At 34.8% G+C, this 12,365-nt stretch overlaps 1 protein-coding gene across 1 annotated transcript in view; it reads left to right on the top strand.

The window, feature by feature from the left end:
• The window catches only part of LOC101897672 (SCY1-like protein 2), a 98,905-nt gene extending 97,195 nt beyond the window's left edge, over nucleotides 1-1,710 (top strand). The window contains exon 19 of the mRNA XM_059127515.1: nucleotides 1,411-1,710. Coding sequence (XP_058983498.1) covers nucleotides 1,411-1,710 — 300 coding nt within the window. The remainder of the gene's footprint in view (nucleotides 1-1,410) is intronic.
• The last annotated feature ends 10,655 nt before the right edge of the window (nucleotides 1,711-12,365 follow it).

The following is a 12,365-nucleotide window of genomic DNA, read 5'->3' on the forward strand; positions in this document are numbered from 1 at the left end:
AAGATTTTCCGTCTATAGAAGAACTGCAGAAGTTCTTCTGTCCACAGAAGACTTGTAGCAGGTCTTCTGTCCACAGAAGACTTGTAGAATGTCCTCTGTCCACAGAAGACTTGTAGAAGCCATTCTGTCTAGAGAACACCTGTAAGTCTTCTGTCTATAGAGAACCTTTAAAAAGTCTCCTGTCTCTGGAAGATCTGCGGAAGATGTACTGTCTATATAAGAGCTGGAAAACATCGTATATCTATTGAAGATCTGAAGAAGATGTTTTGTCAATAGAAAACCTTCAAATGTTCTTTCTTTCATTTAGGGAGGACCTTTTTCTTTATTTATTTAGGATATTTTACTTTAGAAGGTTTCTGGCTATAGAAGACTTGCAGAAGCTCCTCTGGCTATAGAAGGCCTGTCGAAGCTCTTCTGGCTATAGAAGACATCTAGAAGATCCTCTGTCCACAGAAGCTCTTTCATTTATGGATTTATGACCTTCTTATTGTCCCCTTCATTTAGGTTACTAAGCGATATTTGCAAATCTAACAACCTTTTAACCCAAAATCAGCTCACCACTTTACCTTGCCAAGCAAACCTGTATTTCAGCCAATATAACGGTATCTTATTCAAATACCTTGGTATATTAAATACATATTCCCCCAACAAATACCTCTCATTTTCAATTGAAACATTATTAAAATCTCTTTAAGAATTCACATTTATTTAAATAAATTCCCGAGAAGGCAAAGTGTTGTGCATATTTGATCATATTTGATGGCAATTTCATTTTCATATCATCGCCCCCCCCCCCCCCCCCCCCCCAAATTTTGAATTTCATCAGAATTTGTATCTGAAACGTTCACATTTTATTGGCTTATATTAAATATGTATGTACGTATGTGTAAGTTATCAACAGCCAGACATAGCAATGTTATTAAATTTCATAGCGAAAAAAAGGGTTTTCACAAATTCCTCGACCGGACTACAATTTTCATTTGCATATCCAATGCTGAATGAATGAATTTTAAAATTCATAGGAATTATTTAAACTCGACAAAATATTTCATCATAAATTTATGAAAACAACAACTTTGTTGCTATATCATGTTCTCCATCTTCTCTTTGTTTTCTATGAATAAAATAATGTGTCTGCCCTGCCTAAGTGTGAAACATGTATTTCTGTTTATTTAAAGTTTTCTTTTCATTTTTATTTTCCGTACTTTTATGTGGGCGTTGAGAAGTCGTCCCATTTGTATTTTATCTTACCTAAAAGCACATTTTCGCACATGATAATATTTTATTGTCAAAAGTTGTAACTTTTTTGTATTTCTAAAACGCACACCACCACACATACACACACCCACACACACACGAGCAACAAACTCTCACGTGCAATTTTCCAAGACTTTTATTAATCTTCCAAAGAAATCTCCTTTATTATCATCCAACAAACAGGGTGGATCGATGCCGAACACCTCGAGCAGTGTACCGTTCTTATTGTCATCGAGCATGCAATCGATACGTTCCAGGCGTACCTCAGCAGCACTGTCGTCCGGCCCGCTGGGCTCCGGTTCGGGCCTGCTGCAACAGTTGGGCAGTGGCATGGTAAGACAATTCACTTCCGTATCCGCTACACCAAATCAAATGATACCCGTTATAAATATTAATAATCAGCGACAGAATGTCCGAAAGTGTCCGTCACTCAATATAACATTTAGTCAGTAGTAGTAGTAGAAGTAATGAGCCAATGAGAGAGCAGGAAGAAAGAGCATATTATAAAAAAAACATAACACAGAATGATGAAAAGAAAAAAATACAACAAATTAGTTAGGAAATAAAATTCGAAGACAAAAAAGAAACAGATTCACTGGCAAACAAAGTGGAAGAATCGAGTGGTCAAAGGAATTTTAAGCACTTAACTTTTAATTAGCTATGCTCGGCAGAACGGAAATTGGGAACAACAATTACACTATGTAGCATAATTTTTAGATCATTAAATACATTTTCGGGTAAATAATGCTTAATACCATCCAAAGGTCTCATCTGACCATAGACGACCTTAGATGTTGTTTTAATCAATAAAAGACAAATACTTTCAAGAAAAGCAAGTATGCATTTATAAGAGGTCTACAACTTGGTCCTTCAAAGATATTCTCTACATAGAAGACCTTCAAGAAGGCATTTCATCTAGCGACAGCTGCGACAGACCTTATCTCTATGGAAGACCATCAGAAAGTTTTTTCGTATATACAAGACCTCTAGAAGCTCTTCTGTTATAAACAAAGTTATAACAGAAGTTATATAGCAGACCTGAGAGGGGTTTCTTCCTGTAGAAGACCTGTGGAATGTCTTCTGTCTATAGAAGACCTGTAAAAGGTCTATCGTCTATAGAAGACCCGAAAAAGGTCCTCTGTTCATAGAAGGCCTGTAGAAGGTCTTCTATCCGTAGAAGATCTGTTAAAGGTCATATGTCCGCAGGTCATATTCTGTCTATTGCAGACCTGTAGGAAATCCTCTGTCCACAGCAAACCTATAGAATGTCATCTGCCCATAGAAGTCCTGTGGAAGGTATTCTGTTTTAGAAGAAATGTAAAAGGTATTCTATTATAGAAGACCTGTGGAAGGTCTTCTATCTGAAGAAGACCTATAGGGAGTCTCCAGTCTGAAGAAGATCTATGTGTGGTCTGTCGATAGAAGACCTGTAGTAAGTCTCCTGTCCACAGAAGACATGTAGATGGTCTTCTGTCTATTGGACATGAAAGACCTGTAAAAGGTGTTTTATTCAGAGAAGGCCTGTGGAAGGTGTTATATTCATAGAAGACCTGTGGAAGGTCTTATGTCTAAAGAAGGCCTGTGGAAGGTATTCTGTCTAAAAAATATCTGTAGGATGTATTTTGTTTATAAAAGACCTCTAGAAGGTCCTTGGTCTATAGGAGACCTTTAGAAGGTCTTTTATCTATAGAGTAGCTAAATAAGGTGTTCTGTCTATAGAAAACTTGTGGAAGGTTTCTGTCTATAGAATACCTATAGAAGATCATTTGTCTATAGAACACCTGTAGGAGTTCTTCTGTCCATAGAAGACCTGTAGAAGGTCTTCTGCGTATAGAAGAAGATTTTCTGTTAAAAAAAATGTAGGGGCCTGCAGAAGGCCCTCTGTCTATAGAAGACCTCCAAAAGTTCTACGGACTATAAAAGACCTGTGAAAAGTATTCTGTCTACAGAAGACCTGTAGAAGGTCCTCGGTCTATAGAAGACCTACAGAAGGTTTTCGGTCTATAGAAGACCTACAGAAGGTTTTCGGTCTATAGAAGACCTACAGAAGGTTTTCGGTCTATAGAAGACCTGCAGAAGGTCTTCGGTCTATAGAAGACCTACAGAAGGTTTTCGGTCTATGGAAGACCTGCAGAAGGTCTTCGGTCTATAGAAGACCTGCAGACCCGTAGAAGTTCTCCTGTCTATAGGACACCTTCTGTCTGTAGAATATCTGTGAAAGGTTTTCTGCCTATAGAGGACCTGTAGGAGGCAGAAGGTCTTCTGCAAACCCGTAGAAGTTCTCCTATCTATAGGACACCTTCTGTCTGTAGAATATCTGTGGAAGGTTTTCTTTCTAAAGAAGACTTGTAGGAGGTCTTCCACCTGGAGTTGTTGTAGAAGACCTATAGAGGATTTTCTTTCTATAATATGCTTGTAGAAGGTCTTATGTCTGCACAAGAACTTTCGAAGTATATTCTTTCTAAAGAACACCTTTTGAAGCTGTTCTGTCTACGGAATGTCTTTTGTGACCTTTCTTATTTCAAGATATGTTGAAAATCTTCTGTTCTTAGAAGACGTTTTAAATATTTTCTGACACCAGAGCACTTCTTGAGGCCTTTCTTAGCATACACACAGACCTGTTAGAGAGTTTCTATTGATGAAGATCCTGTTGAAGATATTTTCACCCCAAAAGGTTAAAAAATGGTATTTTATTCAAGAAGAATTTCTGCGGAACTATCATACCCAGAAGACCTATTAAAGTTCCACTGTTTATAGAAGTCCTTTGAAGATTGAAGAAGGACTTCTGTCCGTATATAACTTATTGAAGGTATTCGATTCATAGAAAAAATTACCTTCTACCATTAGAAGGACCTTCAAAGGCCTTTTATACAAAAAATACTTTTTACGTCTACCGTTTTTCCTCCCTTGAAGTTCTGGATTTTGTGGCATAGTGTATACATTCAGTTGTCCCAATTAAATGTCCTCCAGACTCCGTAGATCATGGTTATTTGCTTAAAGATTCTAATGACAACATTGATTAAGTAAAAAAAAACCCGAAACCCAATGAAAGTAAGTATTAAACTGTGAACGAAACATAATATGGTTGTTAAAGTACTTTAAAAACAAAACACATAAACTGGATTTGAACAAAATAAATAAAAAGAGGTAAAGAAAAACAACAACAAGAAAAATCTTTAAAAAAAAATACAAACAAAAATTGTTGATTTTTAAAAAAAAAAAAAATAATCTTTTGACTAAAAATAATAATTATAATATTTACATAACAAAAAATACTAACAGCAAACAAGAAAAGGTATTTAAAAGACATAATAATAGTGTTTTTTTTAATTTAATTATATAACAAGTTAATAAATATTTCAAGAATTTTAAAAATTAACTTTTCTAACAAAAAAAAACACAATTATGAATGCAAACAAAAAAGGTATTTAAATACAATTAAATAATATTGGTTTTGTTAACTAACATTAATTAATTAAATATTTAATATTTTTTGTTCTAAATTTACTCTTGTATAAACAACAATGAATTTTGATTTACATGAATGAAATATTTACCCCATAGAATGCATGACAGTTGATAGCTAGAGGGGGCTGAGAGTAATGCATTATACATAAGCAAACATTAGCTTTGAGTGTTGGCTTTTCATAATTGATTTTTATTTATTTTGTGTTTCGTTGATTTGTTTAAATAAGTAATGGTGTTTTTTTTTTATTTGTTAAAATATTATGGCAATAATAATTGTCATTGCCGGCTAGGGAAAATATATTACCCTATGATTAAATTAGGCATACTTAAAAAGACATAAGGAAATTATAATTTCAAATATCACTCAATTTGTTTGGTAACTGTCATCTTTTAAAATCTGAAAGTCTCTTAGAAAATTTTTGAAAACAAAACGCAGAAAGTCTTGGATTTTTTTTCTGAAACAACCTTAAGAGGAGTTTCCTAAAAAAACCGTCCATGATAGCAACTTTAACACGTTTTAAATGGGTAGAAGATTTTTAGCAGCTATTATTTATTTATAAAATACAAAGGCCTTCAGCAATTAATTAAAAACAAGCAAAAAAAGCAGCCGGTCCGAACTTTGAGTTCCCTCCCCCATTTGGAACGAATTTGTAAATTCTCAAAAAACCAATAAAATCCGTTAAGAATTCTTTTAAAATCTTAACAACGTTGGACCTACATAGGCCTTGTTTGTCATAAGCCATTATCATATTCAAATTCGAAACTTGAAACAAACGGTAGCTAAAATCATCAAAATATAGTATATAGGGAGGTACCGTTATATCTGAGCTGTGCGAAGACCTGGACCAGCATAGGCAATTTTCTGCCACAGGCTATTGCATCCATTACGAATGTCAAATACGACATCTCAAAAAATGTCGGTGGGTATTGTACCTACCGAATATTGGGAGGTACTGATATATGGGACCTATACGAAGACCTGTACCTGCATAGAAAATTTTCTGTCATAGGCTGTAGTAACCATTACGAAATTCAAATACAAAATTTGAAACAATTCCGGTGAATAATCTCGCTAAAATCATCAAAATACCGAATATCGGGAGGTACCGTTATATACGGGGCTATACGAAGACCTGTACCTGCATAGAAAATTTTCTGTCATAGACTGTAGTATCCATTACGAACTTCAAATACCAAATTTGAAACAATGCCGGTGAATAATGTCCCTAAAATCATCAAAATACCGAATATCGGGAGGTACTTATATATGGGGGCAATATGAAAACGTGGACCTACATTTACGAACTTAACCTGCCTACTGGAAAAATAAGCACGTGTGCAAAATTTCAGCCTTCTATATCAATTTGTTCGAAAGATAGCGTGATTACAACAGACAGACATACGGACATGGCTAAATCTACTTAGAATTTTACGCTGATCAAGAATATATATACTTTGTTGGGTCTGACATGAGTATTTCGAGGAGTTACAAACGGAATGACAAAGTTAATATACCCTCCATAGTATGGTGGAGGGTATAAAAATATTGAATATAGCCGTTTTTTTGGAGTCTATACGAAGACGTGGACCTGCATAGGCAACTTTTGTCCGAAGCCATTACAATATTCAAATACGAAATTTGAAAACTAATCAGGTGAATAATGTAGCTGAAATCATTAAAATACCGAATATAGAGAGGTGATGATATACGGGGCCTATACGAAGACCTTGACCTGCATAGACAATTTTCTGTCATAGACTGTAGTCCCATTACGAACTCTAAATAAGAAATTTGAAACAACTCCGGTGAATAATGTCCCTAAAATCGTCAAAATATCAAATACCGGGAGGTATCGTAGACCTATGTACACATTTATCTTTCAGGGAGTAAAGTGCTTATAAAGAACTTCTAGTATGGAATTTTAAACAATTCCATTGAAAAATATAGGTAAAAGCTTCAAAATACCGAATATTGGGAGGTACAGTTATACGGGGGATATACGATATCGTGGACCTATATAGGCAATATCTTCGAAAGGATACCATTGTATGTGGGCTATACGATATGGTGGACCTATATAGACAATATCTTCGGGAGGATACCATTGTATGTGGACTATACGATATCGTGGACCTATATACACAATCTCTTCGGGAGCGTACCATTGTATGTGGGCTGTACGATATCGTGGACCTATATAGACAATCTCTTCGGGAGGGTACCATTGTATGTGGGCTGTACGATATCGTGGTCCTATATAGACAATTCTCTTCGGGGGGTAAAGTGCTTAGCAAGAACTTCTAGTAAGGGTTTCTAGACAATTCCATTGAAAAATGTAGCTATAATCATCAAAATACCGAATATAGGGAGGTACAGTTATATGGCGGGAATACGATCTAGTGAACCTATACAGACAATACTCTTCCAAGGGATAGAGTACTCACTCCTTTTGTGGATTTTCCGACAATTTTATTGAAAATTTTGGCTACAATCAATATCAGAGGTACCGTTAAATGGAGGCTATTCGATATCGTGGACCGGTATCACCCATCTACGAACTTGACCTACGTGCAGGCAAAAGACTCATCTGTGTACAATTTTAGCTTTCTATCTTTATTTGTTTTGACTCTAGCGTGATTACAACAGACGGACGGATAGACAGGGCTATTCGTCTTAGCATTTTACGCTGATCAAGAATATATATACTTTGTATGTCTAAAAGTATTATTTCGATGAGTTTCAAACGGAATGACGAACTTAATATACCCTCCATGTATGGTGGGGAGGACCCAAACGTATCACTTCACCCAATACCAAATTTAGCACCTTTTGTAAAAATAAAAGCGACGCATTTTCAACTCGCAAACACAGAAAACATCAGTCATCTAAATATCAAATTTCAGAATTTTATCTATATCCCTTCACCCAATACCAAATACAGTACCATTCAGTACTTTTCGTACAATTATAGTACCCATTCCCAAAACACACCAAATCTTAACCACAGATACTAACAGTGACATGTATACCAAATTTCAGCTCTATTGCTTCGGCCAATACCAAATTTAGTACAATTTAGTACATTTAGTACAAATATAGCACACATTTCCAAAACCACCAAATATAGCACTATTTTGTACTTGTCATGCACTTGTAGTACGTATTCTGTCCATAGAAGACTTCTAGAAGGTATTCTGTCCATAGAAGATCTGTAGAAGATCTTCTGTCTCTAGAAGATCTGGAAAAAGTCGCCTTTCTATACAACACCAAAGGTCTTATATTTAGAGAAGACCTGTAGATGGTGTTTTATTTAAAGAAGACTTGTAGATGATCTTCTGTCGATAGAAAACCTGTAAGACTTGTGCTGTACATAAAATACGTGCAGATGGCGTTCTGGCTATAGCAGAACTGGAGAGGGTTTTCTATCTATAGAAGACCTGTAGAGGGTCTTCTGGCTATGGAAGAACTTTTAGAGGTATTCTTCCTTTAGAAACCCTTTTAAAGCTCTTCTGTATATGGGAACCCCTTTTGAAGTTTTCTTTTGACAGAATACCCTTCATAGGGCTTCTATTTATTAAAGGCCGTCAAAAGGTCTACTGATTATGGAAAACCTTCAAACAGTCTTTGTTTATGAAGATCTTTTGTCAGTTCTAGAGAAAGCTTTTGAAGGTCTAGAGAATAGCTTTTGAAGGTCTTCTTCTTTTGGATGATTTTCTATCCTCAGAAGACGTTTTGAAGATTTTCTGACCAATGCATATGTTTGAAGCCCCTCTGTGTTCTAAAGACATGTTAGAGATTTTCTACTGGTGAACACCCTGTTGACAATATTTTCACCCCAAAAGACTCCAAAATGGTATTTTATCCAAGGAAAATCTTTTGCAGAATTATCATACCAAGAAAACCCTATTAAAAGTCCACTGTCCGTAGAAGTCCTTTTGAAGATTATCCAACTTTAGATGACTTTCTAAAGATATTCTATCCGTTCCCATTCATAAAAGAAATGATTTTTTAACATTGGAAGAACTGTTAAAGGTCTCGTATCCAAAGTCGGTATACCTTTTTTCATCCGAGGATTTCATTTTTCTGTGACATAGTGTATATATGACGTTGTACGTATTTCCAAAACCAGCCCTATATCACAAACCTACCACCAACAGGAACCCAAATAGAAAATTTCAAAATTTCAGCTTCATCCGTTCACCGTTCTAAATTTAGTACCACATTTAATACCGCGTTCGTACACTTAGTACAAATTTCCAAAATCACCTTCATATATCATTACTTTCCAACCTTGATTCTCATACCAAATTTTAAGTATTTTGTTATACCCGTTCACATTATATCAAATAGTACAATTTAAGAACATTTCGTGACCTTAGAGTATTTTCCAAAAACCCTGTGGTACATCTATCTAGTACTCCATCAGTGACTCTCACTCCAAATTTCAAGCTCATTTCGTTTGTCCAATACAAAGTATTAAATGTTAAGTACTTTTAGTACGAATTGCAATCTACATATCAAATTTCAGAATTTTACGCCTATCTACCAAATATAGTACTATTTAGTACTTTTGGTGCAAATTTCACGATTTCAGTTCTATTACTTTACCCAATACGAAATATAGTACCAATCAATACTTTTCGTACAATTATGGTACACATTTCCGAAACCACCTCCATATGTCCAGGCCACACGGGAACAGCGACTCTATTATCAAATTTCAGATTTATCTTTTCACCAAAAACCAAATTGTACCATATGAAGTACTATTTTGTACTTGTCATTCACTTGTAGTACACATTTCCAAAAGCACCTCTATATCACAAATCTAACAACAAGAGAGAACTATTTCTAAAGTTTTCGTAACTTTTAAATTCGAATTTCCAAAAACCCTTTGGCACATCTATCCTGCACTCCATCAGTGACTCTCAATCCAAATTTCTAGAACATTCCGCTTTTCCAATACAAGGAATTCAATTTTAAGTACTTTTCGTATCCTTTTAGTACGAATTTCACAAGCCTACGCACCATGACTGATCCTCGTCCAAAATTTCAAGATTCTAGCGATTCAGCCGTTTCTTCTGGGCATTGAGTCTATATCAATTAGTTACTTCACTACTCTTTTATAAGTTAATATTTAAAAGCCATTACCTATCGTTTTCCTTCACATTCCTCCATTCCTGAAAATAATCAAAAACAAAACAATAACAATTCATTAAATTTTATTGCCAATGCGGAATATTCAAAACACCATAAATGAATATTAAAATGCCATTTCATTGCAAAACTTTATTATTGCCCCGACAGACAAGACAATCGCAGTGTTGTGGAAATAAATTTAATATTCGCATAATTTCATAAAGAATTAAATTATACCGGATATCAGTAAAATATTCTTAGAAGAACTACAACTTGTTCCCCAACCCCCTTCCGTTGGCAATTTAATGTTATTTGCATTTTCTCTTAGCGCCAGTGTATACAGCGTGTATGTGTGCGTGTCTCAAAGATATTGATACAGTTGTCAAATTTATTTGTTTATCAGATGCCAATGGCTATAAACGAATTGAATTGAATTGAAATGAAAATATTTTGTCATTCGAAGAAAGTAGTTTTTGCAGACGAATAATGTAGACAGCGAATTAAAATTACTTCGTTAAACTTTAATGGAAATTGCAATTGAAGGGGGATTATTTCAGTTTAATGGAGACATAAAAGAGATTTGCCATATAAAAAGGAAAGAAAACAAATGGTTGTCGGACAAGCAATAGGGATGGAAGGTAGTAACTAAATAAGAACATGTTTTGAACGTCCACCAAAATGTCGATAACTATAACAGCTATATTGTCAACAAAGGCTTATAGAAAATCTACATAATAAAAATTAACATTTTTTTACCTTTAGAAAACCCTGAAAAAATCTACGCATCTTAAGAAGGTTCTCTATGTATGGAATGCCTATAGAACGTTTTTTGTTTTCCTTTAGAAATACTAGTGTAGGTTATAAGTCTATAAGGCAAAAACAATAGAATCTCCCTTTTTATAATAGACTTGCATATAACTTTCTACGAGGGCAGTTCGGAAACTTATTAGTCTAGCACAAAAACGCGGTATAAACAGAAACAAGTTGAGAATTTTGGAAACTTCATCCATCTTTACAACAGATCTTGTGTTCATGGAAATATTGAGATGTACCAAGTCTGAATTGAATCGGATGTCATTTTCACTTTTTATGAGCTTCATGGGTATTCAAAATTTTGAACCTTGTGTTAGTAGAAATAATGGGATGTGTGATATATTAAGAGGACCTGATGGTTATTTCGCGTTTTCTGACCTTCATGGATATTCATAATTTTGACCCTTTGTAGGGGAGGTACCAGATCCTGTGCTGATAGAAATATTCAGATGTGCCAAGTCTAAATGGAATCCGATGTTAATTTCTCGTTTTACGAGCTTAATGGATATTTAAAATTTAGTCCTTTTGTGGGGGAGGTACCAGAACAAGTGGACCGATAAAATCCATTACACAAACACCACATCCTGAGTTTATAAAAATATTGGGATGTGTGAAATTTTGAGACAATCGGATTCTTACATCAAATTTTATAAGTGTTATAATTATTTTAAATTTGACCCTTTCTAGGGGAAGCACTTGTGGGTGTGGACCGATATTATCCATTTTTGCACCTGACCTAGAACTGACGCAAATATTAGGATTTGCAAAGTTGGAGCAAGATTATCATTTCTCTTTCTGTGCAGAAAATATATTTTTGAAAATTCCGGTCTTATGTGGGGGATGTACCAGAAAGAGTGAACCGATATTGCCCATCTCCAAACTCGATCTAAGTTTGACAAAGATATTACGATGTACCAAGTTTGGACCAAATCGGATACTCTCTTAGAGAGTTATCGTACGCACCAGCCAGCCAGACAGTCAGACGGGCGGACGGACGTACATCGCTAGATCGACACCAAATGTCCTAAAATGGATTTGGTTCAAAGAGACCGTAATTTCGACTAGGCATGTTTTGATATATACCCTCTCTAGCCTTATGGCTGGCGACATAAAAATCGTTGTATTGTAAACATAGGCCCATATATTGGTATACTAACCCTGGGGTTAAGAAAATATACCCAATCATAAAACAATTTAACGCTGGATTTAATCTTTTTTTCCTTTCAAGTCCCTAAGATTGACTATTCTACTTCATTACAGCTTGGCAACTTTATGACTCTATCACAAAGTTAATAAACTCAATAAAAATAAATTTTATTTACATAACAATTTAATTTTGTTGTAATATGTAATCGAATATTTTTTGTTTTCCTTTTGTTTATTTATTTTTCTTTGGCTGCCACCTATTTGTAAATAATTCTAACGCCTCCACACATGTAGATTTTTCCAATAAATAAATTAAATTTTTTTTTTTTTTTTTTTTTTTTTTTTTTTTTTTTTTTTTTTGACCAACTGCTTGTTACGCTGGAGCTACCGCTTCTGTCATGTCATGCATTCTACTGTTGACCACACACACACAAACACACTTGTTATGGTTTCATTTGCGTTTCTATGCAACAAATTAATAATGCAAACAAAAACAATAAAAATAACAACAGCAACAGCAAAAACAATAATACACATTGTC

Source organism: Musca domestica, unplaced genomic scaffold (assembly GCF_030504385.1).
Source record: "Musca domestica strain aabys unplaced genomic scaffold, Musca_domestica.polishedcontigs.V.1.1 45, whole genome shotgun sequence".
Taxonomy (NCBI): Eukaryota; Metazoa; Arthropoda; class Insecta; order Diptera; family Muscidae; genus Musca; species Musca domestica.